At 47.4% G+C, this 26488-nt stretch overlaps 1 protein-coding gene across 1 annotated transcript in view; it reads right to left on the bottom strand.

Moving 5' to 3' along the window:
• Positions 1-10685: 10685 nt before the first annotated feature.
• DMBT1 (deleted in malignant brain tumors 1) overlaps positions 10686-26488 on the bottom strand; it is an 87332-nt gene continuing 71529 nt past the window's right edge. Inside the window, 4 exon segments of the mRNA XM_031651915.1 lie at positions 10686-11295; positions 13947-14341; positions 23335-23519; positions 24449-24657. Of these exon segments, the coding sequence (XP_031507775.1) occupies positions 11022-11295; positions 13947-14341; positions 23335-23519; positions 24449-24657 (1063 nt within the window). The 3' untranslated portion in view covers positions 10686-11021.

The raw sequence follows: 26488 nt of genomic DNA on the forward strand, positions 1-26488 counted from the left end.
TTAAACCATGGAAAGCCAGGACATAGCTAGAATCAATGGACTATATATTGCTAACTACTGCTATAATTCCATATTCACAATGCAACAAATAACCCCAGCACCATTGTGAGCAATTATTGCTCATCTTTGGTACAGACTCAGAATGTTTTAAATTAAACAGACCCAGAAAGTTCAAAAGACTTCATTTTCAATGAAAATATAAAAATTCCTATATAGATTAATTGATGCTTTCCTTTAACCTCTCTCTCTCTTTTTTTTAATTCTGTGGTAATAGCAATCAGAGAGATGAAGCACTTAAGACTTAAAGTCTACAAAAATACCAAATGCATCACTGAATTTCACTCCATTCCAAATTGGCCCATCACTTGTCATTTGGTAACTGCTCTTATTAAAGAGTTGTATAGCTTTTAGGTCAGCCATTATCTTGAAATCCTTTTCATTCACTGCTTTTGACCATCCAATTCTTCTCACATATCAGAGGCTGTTTCAGCCATTTTTGACATGGAGAGCATAAAATATTCTTTCCTGCTTAGAGGGGAGTTTTTTTATTTAAACATGAAATGCTTTCAAAGAGAAATACCATGGATTTTAAAGAGTTAAAAAGCATTCCTGTTTTTAAAATCACAGTGGTATTTATTGTTTATAATGTGGGGGTTAAATGTTAGCTAATTATATTTACATCCTAATGAGTAACTGGTTCATAGCTACCAAAAGATAAACGTTATGACCTTAGTAACTATGTCCCCAATAGAAAAAAGAAAGAAAGAAGAAAGAAAAAGAAAGAAGGAAAGAAAGAAAGAGAAAGAAAGAAAGAAAGAAAGAAAGAAAGAAAGAAAGAAAGAAAGAAAGAAAGAAAGAAAGAAAGAAGGAAGAAAGAAAGAAAAGAAAAAAGAAAAGAAAAGAAAGGAGGGAAGGAAGGAAGGAAGGAAGGAAAGGAAAGGAAAGGAAAGAAGGAAGGTCAACATCAACCTACTTTCATATTGCTCCTTATATCGAAGGTGATTGTGGACACCCACAAATGTAGGCCTAAGAAACTTTTATTACAGTTATCCAGGCTTATACAGTTCAAGGCTATATGCCAACTGATGAATTTATTTGTTTAAAGAAAAAATGTCCAAGGCAGAGGGGAAGGGTGATGTGAGCAAGATGGTGGAATAGGAATCCCCAAGTCTCACTTCTCCACAGAACAACAATTGGGCAACCATCCACAGACACATATACCTGTATGGAAGCTTCAGGGCCCAGGTAGGAGGTTGTGACACACCATTGGAACCTAAGAGCATGGAAATCTGCTTCTAGAAGGTATGCCTGTGTCCCAGGAACAGGTCAGCTACCATGGACTCAGCCCCAGACTCAAAACCAGCCTGCATAGTCAACTCTAGCCCTACTATCCATAGTGTTAAAAGCAGTCTCTTTTCTCTGGGGGCCCCACAGAAACTATACTCACCCACACCCAGGATAATAGGACTGCCAACCATAGACCCAGCTGAAGACATGAAAGAAGCCCCATGACCAAAGGTCATCCCACCTTGACTGCAGTCCCAGAGGCAGCATATCTGTCTTGAGACCCAGTAGATCATTTCCTACAAAATCCAGTCTTTAAAGATCAGAAGAGGCAACTGCTCCTTTAGATGCACAGACACCAATGCAAGATTACAAGGACCATTAAGAATCACATGATTCCATCAAAGGAAACTAATAAGCCTCTAGTAACCAACTCTAAAGAAGTGGAAATCCATTAACTACTTGACAAATAATTCAAATAATTGTCTTGAAGTTCATAGAAAAGAACAGACTTAGTACTACATGAAATCTATGAAACAACAATGACCAAAATTATAAGTTCATTTAAAAAATAGAAACCATAAAAAGAAACAAGCAGAAATCCTATCACTGAATAATACAATGACTGAGCTGAAAAACTCAAGAGATCTTTGATAGTAAGCACAATTGGCAGAAGAAGGAATCAGTGAACTCAAACACTGGTTATTTGAAATCATTTGGTTAGATAAACAAAAAGAAGAAAGACGAAAAAGAGAGGGGAAAGACTGGGATTTATGTGACACCGTCAAGTAAACAAATGTAAATATTCTGAGAATTCCAGATGCAGAAAAGAGAGAGAAAAGGGAGAAAAACATATTTAAGAAAATCATAATTGAGAATTTCTGATATCTAGGCAGAGAAATGGACATCCAGATTCATGAAGATCAAAGGTTCCCAATAGGTTGAATCCTAAAAGGTTTACACTGAGACACAATATAATTAAATTTTCAGTAGTCAAAGAGAGAATTTTGAGAGCAACAAGAGAAAAGCAATTTATCATATACAAAGACGTTCCCCTTAAGACTGAGTTAATTTCTCAGTGGAAACTTTGCAGGCCAGGAGAGAGTGGGATAATGATATATTCAAAATACTAAAAGAAAAGAGTTATCCAACCAAGAATACTTTAGACGGGAAAACTGTCCTTTTTAAACAAAGGAAATATAAAGATTTTCCCAGACTACCTATAACCAAGGGAGTTCATTAGTTTATCACCACTAGACCTTCCCTACAAGAAATGCTAAAAGGAATTATTCAAATTGGGTTGAAAAGAGACTAAAAAAGTGAAAGTCTAAATTTCATTGCTAAAGGTTTTCCAGTCTTCTGTGTTTGGTGATTGTTATAGCATCTGGACCTCCTCTTCCCTATAGCCTTGTCCAGAGGTCTGGAGTGACCAGTTATTCTGGTTTCTCTGGGATTGAAGGGTTCCAGAACTTGAGATTTTCAGTGCTAAAACTGGAAAAGTCCCAGGGAAATAGTACTGAATTGGTTCCCCTACCAAAGTTCTGGGTGTAATTTAAAGGACAATCCAGTGATCAGAGGAAGGGAGAAGAGACAGAGATTTTATTAACAAAAGTCCCAGGAAAATAGTACTGAATTGGTTCCCCTACCAGAATTCTGGATGGAATTTAAAGGAAAATCCGGTGATCAGAGAAAAGTTGAAGAGACAACAATTTTATTAACCAGGCAGCCATCCTGACACAATGGGAGCCAACCAGATCCTGGCCAAACCTAACCAGAGAGGCTTCCACAAAGATTTAAGAGTTCCAGCAGTTTCCTAATACCCCCTCACCAACTCCACTCCTCTCCTCACAGCACACAGAAGACAGCCCTCTGGGAGAAGGTGACAAGCTGGGACAATCACTGTGGGTCTCTATTCTGAGAAGTTACTGATCCTGTGTCCCCTGTGAGTTTCTTCATCATCTTCCACCCCCACCCACCCCTCCAATACAAAAGTCTGAGCTTGGCACTATCCCTCGGCACCCCAGGCCAACACTCAGCCCTCCAGTATTTACATACTTGGGAGAAGACAGGTATCAAGAAGCAAAGACTCTCCATCTTTGCCACCTGTAGCCCCATATATAGAAAGCTGCAATGGTGAATGGGGTGGAGGTGGGTTGAGGAGAGATTCTAACTCATCAGAACACAGGAAAGCCTGGGTGGCTGTGCACACATTCCAAGCCTCCCTGACCATGGAGAGCTCCCCAGTAGGCTGTGAATGAGGATGGAGCGGTTCACCCCTCTATGTTCCCTGCCAGCTCTGTACTAATCTTAGATCTCAGTCAGATGAGTCATAACCCAACATGGTGGCCTCACTCTGCCTTGGCCTCTCCTTTGTCCTGAGCAGCTGTCCCAGGCCGAGCCCTGTGGGCCATCAGTGCCCCCACATGACTCCATCACTTAATCTTGGAGCTTAAGCCTCTTGGAAGATGCTGTTGCAGAAACAAATGTTTGTCTCTGATTCAGCAGGGATGCTATTCCTCATTTCGAAGCTTGGACAAACCATATGGGCTCCCAGGCACTTACAGGTACAGAGTTCCAGGGAAAACAGAACTGTCACCTGAAGGTTGGCTCAGGCCAGAGATCCGCAGCTGGGGCTGAGGGGTATCAGACTTCCTCATGGCTAAGAGGAACAGGAGAGGGAATTTGGTGCTGGACTCAGGCAGAGGGAGATGAGGCAGTACTCTGACATGTGCCATCCCGTAGCCTCCACCACCTGGCTCCCCATCTTTGGCCTGCCCCTAACCTGCACCTGGACAGCTTTCCCTTTCCCAGGGGCCCACAGTAGGCCAAGCGCCACAACCACTGCTTTCATCAGAGCCTGTGGGAGCTTCCCGAGGCATGTCCTTGCCCAGGTAGCTTTGGATTCCACACTTGCTAAAATACAGATGCTTTCCAAAAAAAATGTAATGCCAATGGAGGAAACTTGAACATGGTGGCAGGCCAATGAAGGCTTTTTCCAAGCTCTCCTAGCGTAATTGCCCCTTTCTGGGTGAGCTGTAGGCAGTGGGGTGTTGTGAAATCTCTACCAACAGGCTCTGGGATGGGGGAAGGTTCCTTTGTAGCACGATTTCCACGGTGTGAATCCCCCCCACCATGGCCATTTTATGCCAGCAATAAGACCCCAGTGCATGTGGAGCTGGGAGAGCTGGGCAGTCACTCTGCAGGGGACAGTATTTCCAGCAGACAGACACGATGTGATGTAAATATCCTTGGGCACAGATAATAGTAAAATGGAGTCAAATAACCAGAAAGTGCTGAGTTTTGGTATTTAATACTTTTATTTTTAATATAATTTACTTAATTGTAAGACTCTACAATTTAATTTTTAATAATGGCCATATAACATCCAGCTTGTATGATTTCTGAAAATGCAGCATTTCACAGACACAGGTTTCCCGAGAGGACCTTCTCACTCCAGTCAGTGCACACCTGAGTGGCCTCGCTAAGCACTCGGAACACTTAAAAGTACTCCAGCCAACACAGGCAATGGGGAGAGACACTGAGGTCAAAAGTTTCATCCCCTACAGGAAACGACCATTGGCTGGGACTGTCCCTGATTCCCACACACCAGAAGCCATTCAGGTGCCATCAAACCTGCAGAGGATAGAGCCCCTGCCCAGGGAAGAACCCCTTACTGGCCACTGCAGGGATCCGGATGCCAGGAACAGGGCTGGAAGGGACAGGGTCTCGAGGGGCTGCTGGATGCCACCTTCAGCCTGTGGTAGGGACCAGGCAGAAAGGGGAGCTACCATCCACTCTGTTGTCAGAGAATAGATCGGATTCTGTCCTCTTAAAGTAAGGGAAAGGAGCCAGGACAGGCTTTCACAAGAGTCCTTTATTAGAGCTGAAAACTATGGAAACCCTTCCTATAATGGACAACCACTGGCACTCACAGTAAACACAGTAACAAGTTCCTCAGGAATAAATAGTTCCGAGGTTACTCTGCAGCACCCTCTGGCACTGGCAGGTGGGCCAACAGGAGGGTGGTGAGAGATGCTGCTGTGGTTCGAAGTGGCTGGAGGGCAGCTTCTGTCCCTACAAGGTCACAGGAGACAGCTCAAAACAGGTGCCATGTGGCCCAGCCTTGTGTTCTCCTGGCGTCTAGTTGTCAGTCACTCTGCTAGGGGTGAAGCCTGGGGCAGGATCACTGGGCTATGAGCAGGTCCTGGAGGTGCAGAGAACTTGGAGGAGCCACCACAGGTCAAGTGAGCAGTCCCGTGGGGCCAGCTGGGGTGTGGGTGTGGTGTAGACATCACAACCCTCCTGTAACCCCTCCTTTTGCACCTGGTACTCCATCCCACACAGGAGCTGCAGACAGGAGTGTGTCTGATGCAGTTCTCTGTGCAAACTCAATGTGAGGCCAGGTCTCCTGGGCTCCTGGGCTCCTGGTGCCTTGAGGATGATGGAACAGGGAGGAGGGAACCTAGGACCAGGAGTCAGTGACCCCGACTCAGACCCCAGCTCTGCCACTCGCTGCCCGAATCCTGTGCAGTTCTGTGCTGACTCACCTCTCTCAGCCTCAGTTTCCATCCCTGACAGGTGAGAATAATACCTGGTTACACAGAGGATTAGAAGATTATGTCCAAGGTGCCAGGCTGGCAGAAGATGCTTAATCAGTGTTTCCTCTACAGCATATTCTTATGGATGGCAGAGGCTGGGGCAAATGTGAATCGGCAGAAATGAAGCACTTTAGGTCAGTGGTATTTTGATATGGTCTTTTGGGACTTGGAAAGTAGATCTTTCAGGAACACTCAGGGCAAGCCTGCTGAGACCCCGGCCCCCATGGTTTCCCTCATCCTCACAGCAGGGACCCATAGTCTCCACTGCTCCTTCTTCAGCTCAGGGCACAACCTGGACTCTTTCAGAGGGATTTAAGGAGCCCTAAACCAGCAGCTCACAATATTGGAACAACCTGAGTCTGGTGGGTCACCAATGTCCAGGCCTACCCTCTGGTTAGATTCTGATCTAACTGGCCTAGGTGCAGCCTGGCAGCAGCAGATTCAAAAGCTCCTGGGCCATTCTCATGTGCAGTAGAGTTGAGCACCCTTGCCTCAAACCACAGTCTCAGTTGCTGGGAATCACAGCCACTTGGTGTGAGCCCAATCCTCCCTGAGTGTGGTGTGGATGCGGGGGACGGGTCCCTGCTCCCAAGCAAGCCTGTTCTCTGTGTCCCCTGTGACTGGACCCTCAGTCACACTCTGACAGCTTTAGTCCAGAGCCCCTGTCACCAGTGGCCCTGTCTTCTGCTCCACCTGTCACCTGGATGTTACTGTCTCTTGCTACCAAACTCATCTGTCCCTAATAGCCACTCACCTGGCTGGGCCCTGATGATAAAGGGGCCCTTACCTCCTTCCTTGAGAGGCTGCCAAGTGGCTAAGACTGTGGTGGTTATCTGTGAAGCAGCACTGGCTACTGGGGCTCTTTTTAAGGAGAGAGGACACTTCAGGAAGTGGAAATGTTTCCAGTGGAAATAAATTTCCCCTTTATAATGGTGACCCTTGCATGACCCCTCTTTGTATCCACAGGTTCAAGCACAGAGCCTGGCTTGGGGTTAGAACCATGGGGACCACTCAGGGCAAGCCTGCTGAGCCCCCAACCCCAGGGTCCCCCTTATCCTCACAGCGGGGACCTGCAGCCTCCACTGCTCCTTCTCAAGCACAGGGTACAACCTGGACATTCATGAATGAGTGAATGAATGAATGGGGAGTTGGGATTCCATGTTGGGTTCCCAACCTCTGAACTTTTTTGAATTCTCGGATATCTGACTTGCCACTTCATTACTGTGGTTGATGTGTATCTCAAACCTGCACACCACTCCAGGTTCCTGCTTCTTCTGCAACTGCTCAGATCCAGTCCTGGGCTGGTGCCTGCATTCCACTGTATTGACATTGCTTTTCAGGGCAGACTCATGGTCACAGGGTGACCCTCAAGGCTTTCCTTAACTGCCCCAGCCTGGGAGGGTAAGGGTGAGTGTGGGGGGTGATTGCAAGGAGAATGGAAACCAACAAGAGACAGTCCCTGGGGCCCCCTAGCTCCTCAGGACTTACCCTGCATCCCATGGAGGCTCACGGCCTCTCACCACAGCTGCTGGTGGTGGGCAGCTCTTGGGCAGCCCTAGTCAGAGCTGGCAGCTGTGGCCAAGTCTTTGTTGGAATTCTCTGTGCCCTCGTCCTGGGGTTTCCCCTGTAGCCGTTGCCCTGCTGGGATCTCATGCAGCTCAACTCACACATCCAGAGTTAGGTTGTCTGAGCTGTCCCCTCTTGGGACAGGGGTCCTGAGATTTGGCTTCATGGGGCAAACACTGGCACTGCCAGGGCAGTAAACAAAAGCTCCCATTCCTGCCAAGCCTAACCTAGGAGTTCTGAGCCTGATTTCTCTCTGATTTTCTAGGCAAATTCACTGCTTCCTTGGAACCCAGCTCATCCCTTTGTTTCTTCTGAGCTCCTTGGGTCACCTGTCAATCTCCTTCTCTCTGGAGACCTCATGCAAACAGGACTCTCTTCCTAAGGGCCCTAAGGAGTTTGCTTCTTTCCCTGAACTGCCCCAGTCCACAGTTCTGGAGATGATGTGTCAAAAACCAACAGGCAGATCCCTAGAGAAATGGAGGCAATCATCTTTAATTTTCAATCACAGCCACTGAAACTTATGATGCAGTTAGCATTCTTGTCTTTCTCCAGGCTGCATCCTGCATATCCTGATTTGGGAAGAACAAAATCACTCCAAGGACACTGGGAAGACACACGAGCTGCCCCTTCTCATTCTGTATGACAACCACCCCACCTGTCTGCTTAATTTGAAGGGATCTAGTTCTTAGGGGAAATAAAGTAAACAGTATCCAAACTGACACTTACTCTGAAAAAGATTCTTCGTTCAGTTGGCTCTACCCTAAGGAAAGGCTGAGATTTATGCTACAGGCCTAAGAAGCGAGCTTATAAAAGGTCAGAAAAGAGGCCAGGTGCAGTGGCTAATGCCTGTAATCCTGGCACTTTGGGAGGCCTAGGTGGGCAGATCACTCAAAGTCAGGAGTTTGAGACAAGCCTGGCCAACACGATGAAACCCCGTCTCTACTAAAAATACAAAACTTAGCTGGGTATGGTCTATCATGTCTGTAATCCCAGCTACTAGGGAAGCTGAGGCAGAAGCATTGCTTGAACCCGGGAGACGGAGGTTTCAGCGAGTTGAGATTGTGCCACTGCACTCAAGCCTGGGCAACAGAGCAAGAGTCTGTCTCAAAAAAAAACAAAAACAAAAACAAAAAAAAAAAGGGAGACTTTAGATGTTAGCACCTGTTTACCTTTGACATTTTGCCCCAGAACTGAGCCTTTGGATCTGGGGAAAACCTGGGCCCCACCTTTCTTCACCCCACCTCCACCCACCCCACCATACACCTGTGCCAAGGCAAATGGAGTTCAGGTGCTGCCGGGCCCCAAGCTCTGCACCCTTGTTTCTTCCATCCTCTCTCGGGTGCCTGGGCTGACAGAGCCAATATCTAAAGACCTTCTCTGCGCTTCACATCTTGGAGCTCAGAGGCCGGCCACTGGTGCTATGTGTCTTCCTCCCCAGGGTGAAGGCCACCACAGCCAGGACCACAGCCAGGAAGACCCCAGCAGAGATAGCAGTGCTGTGATAGCTCCCCTGGGAGCTGGCTGTCTCCAGTTGGTGTCAGCCACCAACACGTCTGGGAAGGATAGGAGACCACAATAATAGAGTGGGGACCAGGACAGAGCCCGGCAGAGGAGGAGAGGAAGACAAGTAAAGGCCGTGGCCCCCTGGGCATGGTAAAGACAATCAGAACTGTTTGGTGGGAAGGGATAAAAAACTTGGAGAAGGAAGTGCTGAATGGGAAACTGAGGCCAGACCCCAAAGGGCAGCTGACTGTCGGACTAGAGAGATTTCACGTTTGTCAGCCAAGGAGAGTCAGGGAAGGTTTTCTTAGCAAGAACTGGGAACTGGGCTTCGGCAGAACGAATCTGGCCTGAGGCTCCAGATGGATGGGAGGGGAGAGAATTGGGCATTTTAGACCAGCTGGGAAATGATTACAAGAGTCCCAGGTAACAGGCCTCCAGGACGTGAGCTACTACAGCAGCTGCAGAGAACAGGAGGAAGAGGAGGGAAGTGAGCCTGTGCCCGCAGGCGCCTATCACCCTACCCTGATGTCCTTTGCTCCTCACTCCAACCCCATTGCATGCACCATTCATGAGACTTATTCTGAATTGTATCTTTTCCTGCAAGACTTTATCTGCCTCCTGGTGCATAACATTCCTTCATTAAATATGCATCGAATGAATGAACAAGTGAGGAAAGAGTCTGGAATCAGCTGGACATAAAGACGGCCTGAATAGGAATAAAGAAGAGAGAGAGCTGTCAAAGATGCCCCATGGACAGTGCCCTGAACAAGAAGAGGGTTTGGGACAACTACTGCTGCCCTACCCATCCCCAATACCACTGCCACCACATTCATTGACCTGGCCCCAGACTGGGCCAGAAATCCTGGGCATCACTCTGCGAACATTCATTCCCTCATCCATGTCCACAACATGGCAACACAACAGCACAGCAACAGAACAGCACAGCAGCACAGCAACGCAATAGCCTGGCAACAGAACAGCCTGGCAGCACAGCAGCCAGCTCGGAGCAACACAACCAGCACAGCAGCACAGCAGCTCAGACAACCTGGCAACACAGCAACTGGCAATCAGACAACACAACAGCACAGCAGCACAGCAACACAGCAGCACAATAACTGTGGCTCAGACAACACAACCTGTATGCCTGGCAATCCGAATAACCACAACAACACAGCAACACAGCAAATGAGCAACCCTGGCAGCACAGAGACTCAAGACAACCTGGCAAACTGTAGCAACTGGCAATAGGCAACTGTGGGAGAGCAACACAACAGCAACAGCAACGCGGGCCTCCAGACAACACAACAACCACCAGCAACAGAGCAACTACAGCAACACAGCAATGGGAGCAACCTGGCAACACAGCAGGAGAACAACACAGCAACAGCACAACACAATAACCTGGCTACAATGCACAACAACACAACAACAGAACAACCCACAGCAACACAGCCAGCACAGCAACACAACAACACAACCCAGCGGATTACCTGTTTCAGAGGAGAAGTGACATGGCTTGATACCCGGTAGTCTACCAGTCAGATCAGGACAAATCGATGCAGCTGGCATCCCCATGGCCCTGTCTAGACCCTGATGTCAACATGTCTGCTGTTATAGTTACTATCATTGTGAGGAATACTGTCATCATTAGTGTTGTTAACGTGGGTGACAACAGGAGTAACAAAAACTACCATTTACCAAGCACTCAGTGACTTGCACCAGGAACAGGCTGAGGCAGTTTCACCAAAATTCTTTTATGTAACCCTCTCAACAGTGCTAAGAAGTAAGTATTGACATTTTCATTTCACAGGTGGGAAGCATGGATTCTAGGACGTCAGGTTTATGGGCCATCCAGGTCAGAACTCTCTTGACCTCGCCCTGCAATGGGTCCTCTAAGGACCATGAGCCTTGGGGAAGGCAGGAACCAGGTCTGATTCAACTCTGTATGACCAGGTGCAGCACAGTGTAGAGCTCAATTTGAGTTGGAGTATGACACCAAGAGAAACATCCCAAGTCCCCGAGAGTCAGGGGTCTGTGCCCCGGTGGGCAGTGGGGTCTGAGAGCGACCACCTACTGAGGCTCCTCTTCTAGGCGTGGGGGGGTCTGCAGCTGGATGGGACCCAGGACGACGTCCTTTTCCTGGTAGGAGCCCACATCCCTCTTGGACCTCATCACACAGCCTCGGTTGCAGCGGGAAGAGGGGTCATATGCCCTGCACACCACCATTTTACAACGCAGGTACACGGAGGGGAAGCGGTTCAGGAAGTGGAAGGCCCTGAACCGGAAGCGGGCAATGCGAGGAGACGGCTGGGAGTAGGATCCGTAGGTGTCATCCCTCACGCATCTGGAAGAGAACAGTAGCCCTTTAGCTCTCACCAAGGCCCAATTCTTTCTTCATGACTCAGTTATGCCAGGTGAGGAACTCCACAGCCTGTCCTCACTGCCCTTGCCTCCTGCACACCTGACTTTCCTTCTGTCAGAACGTGTGGATCAGACACTCACTGTGGGGCCTGCAGACAAATCCTGGCAGCTCTGGTACCTCACCGCCATCTTTAGGTAGCAAAGCCTGCGGGGGTTTTCCCGATAGACAAGCAGGCCCCATACTGCATAGTGGGTTGCAGCCTAATTCCACAATGACCACACGCTCCATGTACCCGGGTAAGCCTGGTGAGTCAGGGAAGTAGCTGGAGTTTGGCGCCCAGGAGCGGGACCCAGAGACAGAGCAGAAAAGGAAATGACCTTCCCTTCTCTCTCCTGGTGTCAGGGCCAGGCAAGGTCTCATTGGGCTGCACTCTGAGTACAATGCCCTGGCCCTCCCTCTCCCAGGGCCTCTCTCTCCTGACCCTCGTCAGCCTGCCCTGAGCCCTACGCAACTGTACTTTCCACACTGGCCTGCGAACCCTCCAGTAGCCCCTACCCCGATATCAACCCCTTCCTCATTCCCTTGGGCACCTCCTCTCAGCCACTGTCAGAAGGAAAATAACCTAAGGATATGCTTACAGGAATTTTCTAAGATATGGAAGAAGCAGCTCACACTAACCCAGTTATTATAGATTGGTGGGATTTTGAAGGGTGCGGCAAACAGAAGAGCCAGGAAAGTTGGCCCACGGGCCTAGGATGGGCATTTCTCATGGGTGGTGGGTGTGGTCTCCAGGGCAGTCTGGCTCAGCCTGGGAACCCGGCCAGGATCTGCTCCCCTCCTTCTGTCTTCTAGAGCCTCCTTCTTTCCTCCATAGGCAACCCAGATTCTCTCAAATACCAAGATTTTTTTTTTCCACAGTAGCTCCCTTAGTGGCAAAGGAGGAATCAAAAATAGCTGGAGGCTTGTTCAGAGGTGGGACACTGGGGAAAAAGGTCAGGGTCACTCAGAAGCCCCCGGGCAGTCATTGTATTTGCCATCAAACCCTGCCATTCAGGGCTTCAGGCAGACCAGAATGCCACAGCGAAGCCACAGCCAAGAGTCCACCTCAGAATCACTGAAGATTTTTTAAATGTAACCCAGGCCCTACCAGGCCAAATACAGAGAATGTATGGGTGGGGCCTGGGCAGGGTGTGTTTGGAGCCCCGGTCATTCTAATGTACATCCAGGTGCATGATCTTGTTGATGGCCAGGGATAGCCAATAAGTCCCTGTGCTCCAGGTATAGCCGGGGTGCATCTACCCCTGCACACACATCCCCATCTTCCCAGCAAATTGCATTGTCATATATAAATGGCAGGGTTTGACCAGAAAGGATCTTTTGGCAGGGAAGAACTAAGTCACCCACTCATTTTCATTAATGTCAATCAATTCACACAAATTTAAATGTCACCTTATGACTCTTTGTACAAAGGGAATCTGGTTAAGCTTTCTCACCTCCTCTCAGCCACCAAGGGGGCTGCTGTGAATTGAACAAACTGCATAGACTGTGAACAAGATGAGCCTCAACACCTGCTTACTGAACTGACATATGTTCACACTGTGCCTGGAAAGAGGTGCTATGCTTAGCATATCAAGGGGGTGTTGAATTGAATCCACCCACCTCTAATTCCTAGCAGAACCCTTTACCCTATTGGTATAAATTCTCTTGGAAGGCAATGGCTACTGAAGTGTCCAGGTCTATATTGTAAGCCAAGAAGCGTGGTACACACCCATCAACAGAGACTTCAGAGGGGGCTGGAGTTGCACATCATGGTGTTGTCGTGAGTGCAGAAGAGTCAAACCCCACCTCATCCACGTGCAGTCATCCCAGGAAGCTGGGCTGTGGTAGAGCAGCCCAGCCTGGACACCCTCTGGCCCCAGCCTGACATTCCTGGCCTGACCTCTGCACCTCCTGAGCTTAACTAGAACCATGGACTCCCAGAGCTTCTATTCCCAGACTGAAGGAGGGCAGCAGGGCTCCTGCCATCTTCAGTGCACATTCCTGGTGCACCACCTGCCGCACACTGTCTGTGCTCAGTGCCCCATCCACTCTCTCTCATCTCATCCTCCCAACAGCCTTACGATGTGTGTGTCATTATCCCTACCTGACAGGCGAGCAGCTGGGCCATAGAGTTGCTTTCACTGGCCCAGAATCATGCAACTGGCACGTGGCAGAGCTGACATTTCAACTTGGTCTGCTGCAAATCAATGCTTTTCCCACTATACGTAGGTCTTTTTAACCATATGGCTGGAGTTCAGTCACCTGGAGTCTAATCCCAGTTTACAGCTAACCTGCCGAGTGAACACTGCTGAGCTGTTCTATTCTCCAGACACCCACCTCCCCAGATGTTAACTGGGGATGATACATAGTCATCCTACCTGATGAGAAATCAGGGATGTGATACAGAACACAGAGTAAAATCACCTCAAAGGTAAAAGCTACAGGATGTTACTACATGTAGAAAGGGATCTAGTTAAGCTTGAAGTACTGGGAACTGCAGTCCATCAAAATTTGCATTCTTCAAGCCTTTAGGGCTACTCATGTTTGAGTTATCAAGTAAAGATTTAAGGCCATTGCATAAAGACACTCCTTACCCACTCCGGATTAGATCATAATTCAAAGACGTGAAGTCATTGGAGTATGGTGATGCCACGCAGGTGTCCACAAACAAGGTCAGTGCAGCATCAGAATGGAGGATTTCAGCCTGAACGTACAAGTCCTGGTTCAGCTTCACATAGTAAGGGTGGCTGGTCACAGGATACAAGAAAGAGGAGGAAGTATAAAAGGAAATGTTCACGTCAAAATTGCCATACTGGACTTCCTCGACCTGGATGGTGTCATTAGCAATGTACATGGTGTTGACCCAGGTGTTCTGAAGCATCCTGCAGCTGAGGTGAATACGGAAGTTCTTCCTCCTCGTGATGATGCCACGTGATGCCACGTGAGCTGCTGTGAGGAAGTTGGAATAGTCGATGGTGTCATTGTCTACCTAGGAGAGGCAGGCAAGAGAGCAGAGTCAGGCACATGTCACCTGCTAAGGGAATCCCACAGCTGATTTGGGTGTGAATGAGAGGGACATGATTCAGCAAGACTTCCACCCCTCCCAGAACCACTCAGAGATGGCGATGGCACATGCCTGTCCTTTAGCTATGAGGCAGCAGAGGATGCCAGAGCCCACACTCTGGTTCCAGGTCTGGGGAAGACCCACAGGAAGGGGTTCTACGTTGCCCAGCTGCTCTTAGCTACATTTTCTGACTCTAAACTGTCTTACAAATTTTTTTTGCTTTATATTTCAGTACCAACAGTTGTCACAATAAATCATATGACTTAAACCATATGACCACAATAAACCGTATTGTCAGGCCTCTGAGCCTAAGCCAGCACATAAACATCCAGATGGCCTGAAGTAACTGAAGAATCACAAAAGAAGTGAAAATGGCCAGTTCCTGCCTTAACTGAAGACATTACCTTGTGAAATTCCTTCTGGTTCAGAAGCTCCCCCACTGAGCACCTTGTGACCCCTACCCCTGCCCACCAGAGAACAACCCGCTTTGACTGTAATTTTCCACTACCTACCCAAATTCTATAAAATGGCCCCGCCCCTATCTCCCTTCACTGACGCTCTTTTGGACTCAACCCGCCTGCACCCAGGTGATTAAAAAGTTTTATTGCTCACACAAAGCCTATTTGGTGGTCTTTTCACATGGATGCGTGTGACATTTGGTGCCGTGACTCAGATTGGGGGACCTCCCTTGGGAGATCAATCCCCTGTCCTCCTGCTCTTTGTTCCATGAGAAAGATCCACCTATGACCTATGGTCCTCAGACCGACCAGCCCAATGAACATCTCACCAATTTTAAATCGGGTAAGTGGCCACTTTTTACTCTCTTCCCCAACCTCTCTCACTGTCCCTCAGCCGCTTTCTCCTTTCAATCTTGGCGCCTTCCTTCAATCTCTGCCTTCTCTTAATTTCAGTTCCTTTCCTTTCCTGGTAGAGACAGAGAAGACACGTTTTATCCGTGAACCCAAAACTCCGGCGCCAGTCACAGACTCAGGAAGACAGTCTCCCCTTGGTGTTTAATCACTGTGGGGATGCCTGCTTGATTATTCCACGTTTCAGAGGTGTCTGATCACTGCAGGGATGCCTGCCTTGATCCTTCACCCTTAGTGGAAAGCGCCGCTTTTCTGAGGGGCAAGCACCCCCAACCCCTTCTCTCGTGTCTCTATCCTTTCTCTGGCCTTGCCTCCTTCACTATGGGCAACTTTCCACCCTCCGTTCCTCCTTTTCCTCCCTTAGCCTGCGTTCTCAAGAACTTAAAACCTCTTCAACTCACACCTGGCCTAAAACCTAAATGCCTTATTTTCTTCTGCAATGCAATTTAACCGCACTACAAACTTGACAGTGGTTCCAAATAACCTGAAAATGGCACTTTTGATTTTTCCATCCTACATGATCTACATAATTCTTGTCGTAAAATGGGCAAATGGTCTAAGGTGCCTGACGTCCAGGCATTCTTTTACACATCATCCGTCACTCCCTAGTCTCTGTTCCCAGTGCGACTCATCCCAAATCCTCCTCCTTTCCCTCCCGCCTGTCCCCTCAGTCCCAACCCCAAGGGTCGCTGAGTCTTTTCAATCTTCCTTTTCTACCTACCCATCTGACCTCTCCCCTCCTACCCAGACTGCTACTTCTCAGGTCGCTCCCCACCTGACTGAATCAGGATCCAATTCTTCCTCAGCCTCCACTCCCCCACCCTATAATCCTTCTATCACCTCCCCTCCTCACACCTGGTCCGGTTTACAGTTTCGTTCAGCGACTAGCCCTCCCCCACCCGCCCAACAATTTCCTCTTAAAGAGGAAGCTAAAGGCATAGTCAAGGTTAATGCTCCTTTTTCTTTATCTGACCTCTCCCAAATCAGTTAGCGTTTAGGCTCTTTTTCATCAAATATAAAAACCCAGCCCAGTTCATGGCTTGTTTGGCAGCAACCCTGAGATGCTTTACAGCCCTAGACCCTGAAGGATCAGAAGGCTGTCTTAGTCTCAATATGCATTTTATTACCCAATCTGATCCCGACATTAAATAAAGCTCCAAAAATTAGATTCTGGCCCTCAAACCTCACAACAGGACTTAATTAACCTCGCCTTCAAGGTGTACAATAATAGAGGCAACTAAGTAGCAACACATTTCTGAGTTGCAATTCCTTGCCTCCACTGTGAGAGAAACCCCAGCCACATCTCCAGCACACAAGAACTTCAAAATGCCTAAGCCACAGTGGTCAAACATTCCTACAGGACCTCCCCCATCGGGATCTTGCTTCAAGTTCCAGAAATATGGCTACTGGGCCAAGGAATGCCCACAGCCTGGGATTCCTCGCAAGCTGTGTCCCATGTGTGCAGGACCCCACTGGAAATCAGACTCTCCAGCTCACCCAGCCGCCACTCCCAGAGTCCCTGGAACTCTGGCCCAAGGCTGGCTGACTGACTCCTTCCCAGATCTTCTCGGCTTAGTGGCTGAAGACTGATGCTGCCCCATCGCCTCGGAAGCCTCCTGGACCATCATGGACGCGTTAGGTAACTCTTACAGTGGAGGGTAAGTCCATCCCCTTCTTAATCAATATGGAGGCTACCTACTCCACATTACCTTCTTTTCAAGGGCCTGTTTCCCTTGCCTCCATAACTGTTGTGGGTATTGATGGCCAGGCTTCTAAACCTCTTAAAACTCCCCATCTCTGATGGCAACTTGGACAACATTCTCTTATGCACTCCTTTTTAGTTATCCTCACCTGCCCAGCTCCCTTATTAGGTGGAGACATTTTAACTAAATTATCTGCTTCCCTCACTATTCCTAGGTGATAGCCACGCCCGATTGCTGCCCTCTTCCCCAGTTCAAAGCCGTCGTCGCATCCTCCCCTTGTATCTCCCCACCTTAATCCACAGGTATGGGACACCTCTACTCCCTCCTTGGTGACCGATCATGCATCCTACCATCCCATTAAAACCTAATCACACTTACCCAGCTTAACACCAATATCCCATCCCACAGCACGCTTTAAAAGGATTAAAGCCCATTATCACTCGCCTGTTACAGCATGGCCTTTTAAAGTCTATAAACTCTCCTTAAAATTCCCCCTTTTACCTGTCCAAAAACTGGACAAGTCTTACAGGTTAGTTCAGGATCTGCGCCTTATCAGTCAAATCGTTCTGCCTGTCCACCCTGTGGTGCCCGACCCATACACTCTTTTGTCCTCAATACCTTCCTGCACAACTCACTATTCCATTCTTAATCTTAAAGATGTTTTTTTCACTATTCCCCTGCACCCCTCATCCCAGCCTCTCTTTGCTTTTACCTGGACTGACCCTGACACCCATCAGTCCCAGCAGCTTACCTGGGCTGTACTGCCACAAGGCTTTAGGGACAGCCCTCATTACTTCAGTAAAGCCTTTTCTCATGATTTACTTTCTTTCCATCCATCTGCTTCTCACCTTATTAAATATTTTGACAACCTTCTACTTTATAGCCCCTCCTACAAATCTTCCCAACAGGACACCCTTCTGCTCCTCCAACATCTATTCTCAAAAGAATATCACGTATCCCCCTCGAAAGCCCAAATTTCTTCCTCATTCATTACCTATCTCGGCATAATTCTTCATAAAAACACATGTGCTCTCCCTGCTAATCGTGTCTGGCTAATCTCCAAAACCCCAACCCCTTCTACAAAACAACAATTCCTTTCCTTCCTGGGCGTGGTTGGATACTTCTGCCTTTAAATACCTAGTTTTACCATCCTGGCTAAACCATCATATAAACTCACAAAAGAAATGCTAGTTGACCCCATAAATCCTAAATCCTTTCCTCACTCCCCTTTCCATCTGTAAAAAACAGCCCTAAAAGCTGCTCCCACATGAGCTCTCCCTAACTCATCCCAATCCTTTTCATTACACACAGCCGAAGTACAGGGCTATGCAGTCAGAATTCTTATACAAGAGCTGGGACTGTGCCCTGTAGCCTTTCTTTCCAAACAACTTGACCTTACTGTTTTAGCCTAGCCCTCATGTCTGCGTGTAGCAGCTGCCACTGCCCTAATACTTTTAGAGACCCTCAAAATCACAAACTATGCTCAACTCACTCTCTACAGTTCTCATGACCTCCAAAATCTATTTTCTTCCTCACACCTGATGCATATACTTTCTGCTCCCTGGCTCCTTCAACTATATTCACTCTTTTTTGAGTCTCCCACAATTACCATTGTTCCTGGCCTGGACTTCAATCCAGCCTCCCAAATTATTCCTGACACCACACCTGACCCCTATGACTGTATCTCTCTAATCCACCTGGCATTCACGATTTCCCCATGTTTCCTTCTTTCCTGTTCCTCACCCTGATCACACTTGGTTTATTGATGACAGTTCAACCAGGCCTAATCACTACTCACCAGCAAAGGCAGGCTATGCTATAGTATCTTCCACATTTATCCTTGAGGCTACTGCTCTGCCCCCGTCCACTACCTCTCAGCAAGCCGATCTCATTGCCTTAACTCAGGCCCTCACTCTTGCAAAAGGACTATACATCAATATTTATACTGACTCTAAATATGCCTTCTATATCCTGCACCACCATGCTGTTATATGGGCAGAAAGAGGTTTCCTCACTACGCAAGGGTCCTCCATCATTCATGCCTCTTTAATAAAAACTCTTCTCAAGGCTGCTTTACTTTGAAAGGAAGCTGGAGTCATTCACTGCAAGGGCCATCAAAAGGAGTCAGATCTCATCGCTCAGGGCAATGCTTATGCTGGTTCCAACTTCTGTCCCTTATGGCCAGTTTTTCTCCTTCTCATCACTCACTCTCACCTACTCCCAAAAGGAGTCAGATCCCATCGCTCAGGGCAATGCTTATGCTGATAAGGTAGCTAAAGGAGCAGCTAGCGTTCCAACTTCTGTCCCTTATGGCCAGTTTTTCTCCTTCTCATCACTCACTCTCATCTACTCCCCCACTGAAACTGCCACCTATCAATCTCTTCCCACACAAGGTAAATAGTTCTTGGACCAAGGAAAATATCTCCTTCCAGCCTCACAGGCCCATTCTATTCTGTCGTCATTTCATAACCTCTTCCATGTAAGTTATAAGCTGCTAGCCTGCTTCTTAGAACCTCTCATTTCCTTTCCATCATAAAAATCTATCCTCAAAAAAATCACTTCTCAGTGTTCCATCTGCTATCTTACTACTCCTTAGGAATTTCTCAGGCCCCCTCCCTTCCCTACACATTAAGTTCGGGGATTTACCCCCACCCAGAACTGGCAAATTAACTTTACTCACATGCCTGGAGTCAGGAAACTAAAATACCTCTTGGTCTGGGTAGACACTTTCACTGGATGGGTAGAGGCCTTTCCCACAGTGTCTGAGAAGGCCACCGTGGTCATTTCTTCCCTTCTGTCAGGCGTAATTCCTCAGTTTGGCCTTCCCACCTCTATACAGTCTGATAACGGACTGGCCTTTACTAGTCAAATCACCCAAGCAGTTTCTCAGGCTCTTGGTATTCAGTGGAACCTTCATACCCCTTACTGTCCTCAATCTTCAGGAAAGGTAGAATGGACTAATAGTCTTTTAAAAACACACCTTGCCAAGTTCAGCCTTCAACTTAAAAAGGACTGGACAGTACTTTTACCTCTTGCCCTTCTCAGAATTAGAGCCTGTCCCCGGGATGCTACAGGGTACAGCCCATTTGGACTCCTGTATGGACGCTCCTTTTTATTAGGCCTCAGTCTCATTCCAGACACTAGCCCAACTTGAATTGCACCCCAAAAACTTGTCATCCCTACTGTCTTCTGTCTAGTCATACTCCTATTCACCATTCTCAACTACTCATAAATACCCTGCCTTTGTTTACACTGCCGGTTTACACTTTTCCTTCAAACCATCATAACTGATATGTCCTGGTTTTATCTCAAACCACCACCCTTAAGTCTCTCTTAAAGTGGATAGATAATCTTTGCTGACAGGAAGTACGCTCCAATACTTTCACCCTGAAGTCCTATTCTTTACTTTTATACTCAAAATCTTATTCTCGTTCCTGTTCTTAAGCCACCCTCTACCTCTCCCCAGCTATCTCCACCACACTATCAATCTCACTCACTCTGTCCTAGCCATTTCTAATCCTTCTTTAACAAACAGTTGCTGGCTTTGCATTTCTCTTTCTTCCAAAATCACTGAAGCCCCGACTTACTCACTACTGAAAAAAGGGGACTCTGTATATTTTTTAATGAAAACTGTTGTTTTTACCTAAATCAATCTGGCCTGGTGTACGACAACATAAAAAAAATCAAGAATAGAGCCCAAAAACTCACCAACCAAGCAAATAATTATGCTGAATCCCCTTGGGCACTCTCTAATGGGATGTCCTGGGTCCTCCCAATTCTTGGTCCTTTAATACCTGTTTTTCTCCCTCTCTTATTCAGATATTGTATCTTCCATTTCATTTCTCAATTCATACAAAACTGCATCCGGGCAATCACCAATCATTCTGTATGACAAATGCTCCTTCTAACAACCCCACAATATCACCCCCTACCACAAAATCTTCCTTCAGCTCAATCCTTCCCACTCTAGGTTCCCACACCGCCCCTAATCCTGCTCAAAGCAGCCCTGAGAAACATTGTCCATTATCTCTCCATACCACCCCCAAAAAAATTTTCGCTGCCCCAACACTTCAATGCTATTTTATGTTACTTTTCTTATTAATATAGGAAGGCAGGAATGTCAGGCCTCTGAGCCTGAGCCTACACGTATACATCCAGATGGCCTGAAGTAAGTGAAACATCACAAAAAAGTGAAGATGTCCAGTTCCTGCCTTAACTGACAACATTACCTTGTGAAATTCCTTCTCCTGCCTCAGAAGCTTCCCCACTGAGCACCGTGTGACCCTCACCCCTGCCCGCCGGAGAACAACCCCCTTTGATTGTAATTTTCCACTACCTACCCAAATCCCATAAAACGGCCCCACCCCTATCTCCCTTCGCTGACTCTCTTTTCGGATTCAGCTCGCCTGCCCCCAGGTAATTAAAATGCTTTATTGCTCACACAAAGCCTGTTTGGTGGTCTTTTCACACAGATGCATGTGACAGTATGACCTTTCTTAGTCTTTCAAAGATACTCTCAGGTGCTTTCCATTGAACCCTGTACATTAACATGATCATTTGCATGGACGTCACCTTTGCCTATGGTGCCTACGATGGAGATAAATTCTGAATCCACTCCAAACAATGAACGTGGAGTGCAGATTTATTTCTTGGTCAGAAGAAGCAGTTCTAATTTTAGATTAAGATTCATTATCACAGGCCAGCCTAGTGGAGCTATGGGAAGCTCCAGCCATGGATGGCACAGCCCTACCTCTGTGTCTTAGACTCACAGCTCATGGCCATATGGTCCTGGGCAAGTGGCTTACCTTCTGCAAGCCTCCGTTGCCTCATAATTAAGTGGGAATAAAGTTGTCCTGAGAATTTTAAAAGTTATATAGTATACTTAGTTCAGTGTCTGATATCTGTATGAGCTATTAATAACACTATATCAACTCTCAGGCTCAGGACCAGGGGCACTGGGGGTTGCAAAGATGAACAAAACATTGGCCCTGCCCCTGAGGCACTCAGTGTGATAGGAAATATAGTTATTTAAAGAAATAGAGGAGGCCAGGAGCAGTGATTCATGCTCATAATCCCAGCATTTGGGAGGCCAAGGCAGGAGGATCACTTGAGCTCAGGAGTTGGAGACCAGCCTGGACACATAGCAAGATCCCACCTCTACACAAAAATTTTTTTAATTAGCTGGGTGTGGTGGCGCATGCCTGTAGTCCCAGCTACTCTGAAGGCTGAGGCTGGAAGATCACTTAAGCCCAGGAGTTCAGGTCTGCTGTGAGCTACGATGCACCCATGCCTGGGCATCCAGCCTGGGCAACAGAATGAGAACCTGTCATTAAAAAATTAAAATAAAAATAAATAAATAAGTGGAGGAATAAGAATGTGGAATGTGCTGTGCATAATCAGCCAAGTTAGAAGAAACAGGGCTGAGAGAATTGTCTGGCTGCTCCAAATGGGTGTGAACAGGTGTGAAGGGCTCTCAGCAGGGCTGCTCAGGTGGCAGTCTCCAGGCTACACACTTGGCACAGGAACAATGGTCACCTTCAGTGAACTGACTTCCACTGACCAAACTCACAAGCCAGAACCCAACACAATTAAGGCTGAGCCTTCACTGGGGGAGTATGACAAGGACTAATCACAGCATCTGCCACTTGTAGGGTGACTAACTGTCCTTGTTTGCCTGGGAGTGAGGTGTTTCCTGGAATGTGGGACTTTCTATGCTAAAATCTGCAAAGTCCCAGGCAAATCACAGAAATCTGTGGTAGGGGCTGTTGAAAACTTCAGTATAACCATAGCTGCAGTCACCTTCAAGCCTATAGAGAAGGGACACACCATTTTGGCTTCACTTTCACCCAAAATTGGACGCAGGGGGCCATCTTAGATGGTGATAGCTCAACAAATGGCAGCCGCAGAGGCCAACTGACTGTGGAGCTAATGAAGCTGAAGCTTTCGGGCCCCTCTTCCCTGCCTGGTGCAATGTGCGGGCCTCGTTCAAGGCCTAGTGATGTGTTTGCACAGCCATACGTTGTCACAAAGTTTATAAAAGTTCATAGATATTGCACTCTTTGACTTAACAAGGCCCCTGCCCCTCTCAACACCTGCCCCTCACCGCCAACCCTAATTCTATAAGCTTCGGGCCCTGCAAAATCTGGAGCTGCTCCAGAAGCTGCTATTGTTATTGCTGATGGAAAAAAACCAAAAGTTTTTTATCTTCCTTTATTCCAATTATGTCCTGATTATGCCAAAATCATAATTTCATAATTTCTGCATCCCCAGAATTCAAGAAGCACAGCACATACCACTATAAGAAAGCTCGTACACTGGGAAATGGAATGGGAAGCCCCAGGCTTACCTGCTTGAAGGTGCCGCAGCCTGAGTAGGGAATTGTGAATATCACCAGGTTCGGTGTTATCTGGGGCCGACACTCATAGTACCCATTCCAGGTGGAAATGACAAGGTCACTGGCAGAAAAGCCCAAGGATTGGAGGTAGCTCCTGCTCACGCTGGCTTGCATGTGATTTGGCAGACAGAGCAGGTCTGATAGACAAGGACAGATAAGGCACTCAGTCACTGCCCCCGGACTCCACAAGTCCTATGGAGTCAGATGCCCTTTCCACTTAAAAAGTGCACAGACCTGGGTGGCTGACAGGGAGGGTGGGCACTTAGGGTGTGGGCACAGACTTCACTGCAATCTCCCAAGGACCCTAGGGTCAAGTCAGCCCCATTCTTATGAAAGCCCAGGGAGAGCACGTGGACTCAGGATTTCTCTGATGGAGAATTGGAGGCAGCATTTTTAAATAAGTGGAATGTTTGGCCAAGTTACCATTTATCTATAAAGGAAAGTAACTGCATGGTCAAATTATGGGAATGTCATGAAACAAGGTCTTTTAGCCATGAAGCAAGTCAATCTTTAATCCTGACTGCATAAGAGACCCTGAATGTCACCTTGCCTGGTCCTTGGCCAATCTATATATCAGTCCATATAGCAACTCAAATCATAGCCATACAGGCTCTGCTGGAAGTGGCTGAGAGACCTTATCTCAGCCACTTCCAGCCACCCAGCTCAGTCTATCTTCAGACAGAAGGCAAATGTGTTAGGTCTCAGGCCATGGACACAGTGTCCCACACTCTGAGAAGGTCACAAGGTTTCAAGCCAAGAGGTCACCTCTGCCTCTGGCACTGACTCATCGCTCTCCGCTAAGAGCATCATCTGGGACCCTCTACTTAGTCTCTGCTGACCACAGAAAGGCCAATCATCACCTGTCAGCCAGTTCTAGTCCTGACTTCATTTCTGGGCAGCCAGAGTCCTGAGGCCCACTACTCCTGGCCCCTTTCAGCTGAAAATCAAGCCCTGGTGACCTGAAAGGGTTCCTTCATTTCTTATTTCACAACCACGGGACAGTTGAGCCACAGATGCTCTCAGGATGTCCCCAGTCCCAACAGATCATTCCCACAAGGGGACTTACTGGTGCTGTCATTGGAGGGACTGGAGTAGTACTCAGCCCGGAACCCTCTCCTCGTGATGCTGTGGTCACTGACGAAGCGAATGGACATGAAGTTGGAGGAGGAAGTGAAGGAGCCTCTGGCCCCATCACAAACTCGAGCAATGAGAGGGGAACTGTGGTAGGGGCCATCGAAAACTTCAACGTAATCATAGCTGCAGCCACCTTCAAGCCTGCAGAGAGAGGAAACACCATTTGGCTTCATTTCCTCCCAGAATTTGACACAGGAGTCAGATATCAGGGTGGGGTCGCACCTCCGTGCCAGAAACTCTGACAAAGTTCATCAATGAAAGTCATAGGTCTCCTTGGCTGGGCACAGTAGCTCACGCTTATAATCCCAGCACTTTGGGAGGCTGAGGTGGGTGGATCATCTGAGGTCATAAGTTAGAGACCAGCCTGGCCAATGTGGTGAAACCCTGTCTCCACTAAAAATACAAAAATTAGCTGGGTGTGGTGGCACAAGCCTGTAGTGTGAGGGAGGCTACTCAGGAGGCTGAGGTAGGAGAATCGCTTGAACCCGGGAGGCAGAGGTTGCAGTGAGCCGAGATCGTGCCACTGCACTCCAGTTTGGGCGACAGGGCGAGGCCCTGTCTCAAAAAATAAAAATAAAAATAAAAATAAAAATTGAAAAAAAAGAAAGTCATAGGTCTCCTTAAATCAAGAGAGTCTCATCTTCCCTCAACCTCCATGCCTGGGTCTTAGTCCTGCCCTTTGTGGTCACAAATATGAACTCTACAGCCCCTCACGTGTCAGCCTTTTACATCAGGAAAGGAAGGGCTCGCATCCTGATCTAGACCATTTTTCTTCTATCGAAAAGCCCCTGGTGCCCCCACAGAATAAAATCAATATGCATGAGTTCATAGTGAGAGAAATAAATACTGAATAAATATTGGGCAAGTCAAATAATCTCTCTAAAGCTTTTCCTGTTTACAAAGGCAAAATAATCTGATCCATGCACGCTGAAGAGGGCTATGGTGAAGCTCAAATAAAACAACATACAGAAAAGGGCTTTGTAAAATGTCACAAATGGTGGTGGTCATTGCTATCAAGATGCTGGTTAAAGAACCACTCATGGTCAACCTTTTCCCATAGGACTGCATAAGTTTTAAGTGCAATCTTTGTATTGTAATGACAAAGAGAATAAAATGATGTATCTTTTGCAAAATCCCATATGAATTACTAAAGCAGAGACTCCAAAACCCACTGCAAACAGAAATCAACAGGGAAAACTATTTTGTTCAATAGTGGCTGTTAGAGAAGAAATTAGTGTAGCCCCTTGTTCAGGACACTAGAAAATACTGGTGCCTCTTCGCGGTCAGTTGGGCCACCCACCTCCTTGGATAAATCATATATTAATGTACTTTTGATGTCAGCCATGGTGGCTCACACCTGTAATCCCAGCACTTTGGGAGGCCGAGGTGGGAGGGTCACCTGAGGTCAGGAGTTGAAGACCAGCCTGGCCAACATGGTGAAACCCCATCTCCAATAAAAATACAAAAATTAGCCAGGCATTGTGATGTGTGCCTGTAATCTCAGCTACTTGAGAGGCTGAGGCAGGAGAATCGCTTGAACCCAGGAGGCAGAGGTTAGAGTGAGCCAAGACCATGCCTCTACACTCCAGCCTGGGTGACAGAGCGAGACTCTGTGTCAAAAAAAGAAAAAAAAAGAAAGAAAGAAAAGAAAAGTGCTTTTAGTAATGTCCCCTCTGCTTAAAACGATGATTTCTACTTGTGATTGGATGCAGAGCAGATACCCTACCCTCTGCAGCAGCAATTCCTCCATCTCTCCCTGATCCCTGGGGAACTCACATGAAGAAAGGAGAGGGTGGAGAAAAAGGGTTCCACAAAACTGATACAATTGTTCTTTTTGTTTTGTTTTGTTTTGTTTTCCTGAGACAGGGTCTCGCTTTGTTCCACAAGCTGGAGTGCACTGGCGCTATCATAGTTCACCACAACGTTGAACTTCCAGGGCTCTGGCGATTCTCTCACCTCAGCCTCCTGGGTA

The sequence above is a fragment of the Papio anubis genome, chromosome 11 (assembly GCF_008728515.1).
Source record: "Papio anubis isolate 15944 chromosome 11, Panubis1.0, whole genome shotgun sequence".
In the NCBI taxonomy this organism is placed as follows: Eukaryota; Metazoa; Chordata; class Mammalia; order Primates; family Cercopithecidae; genus Papio; species Papio anubis.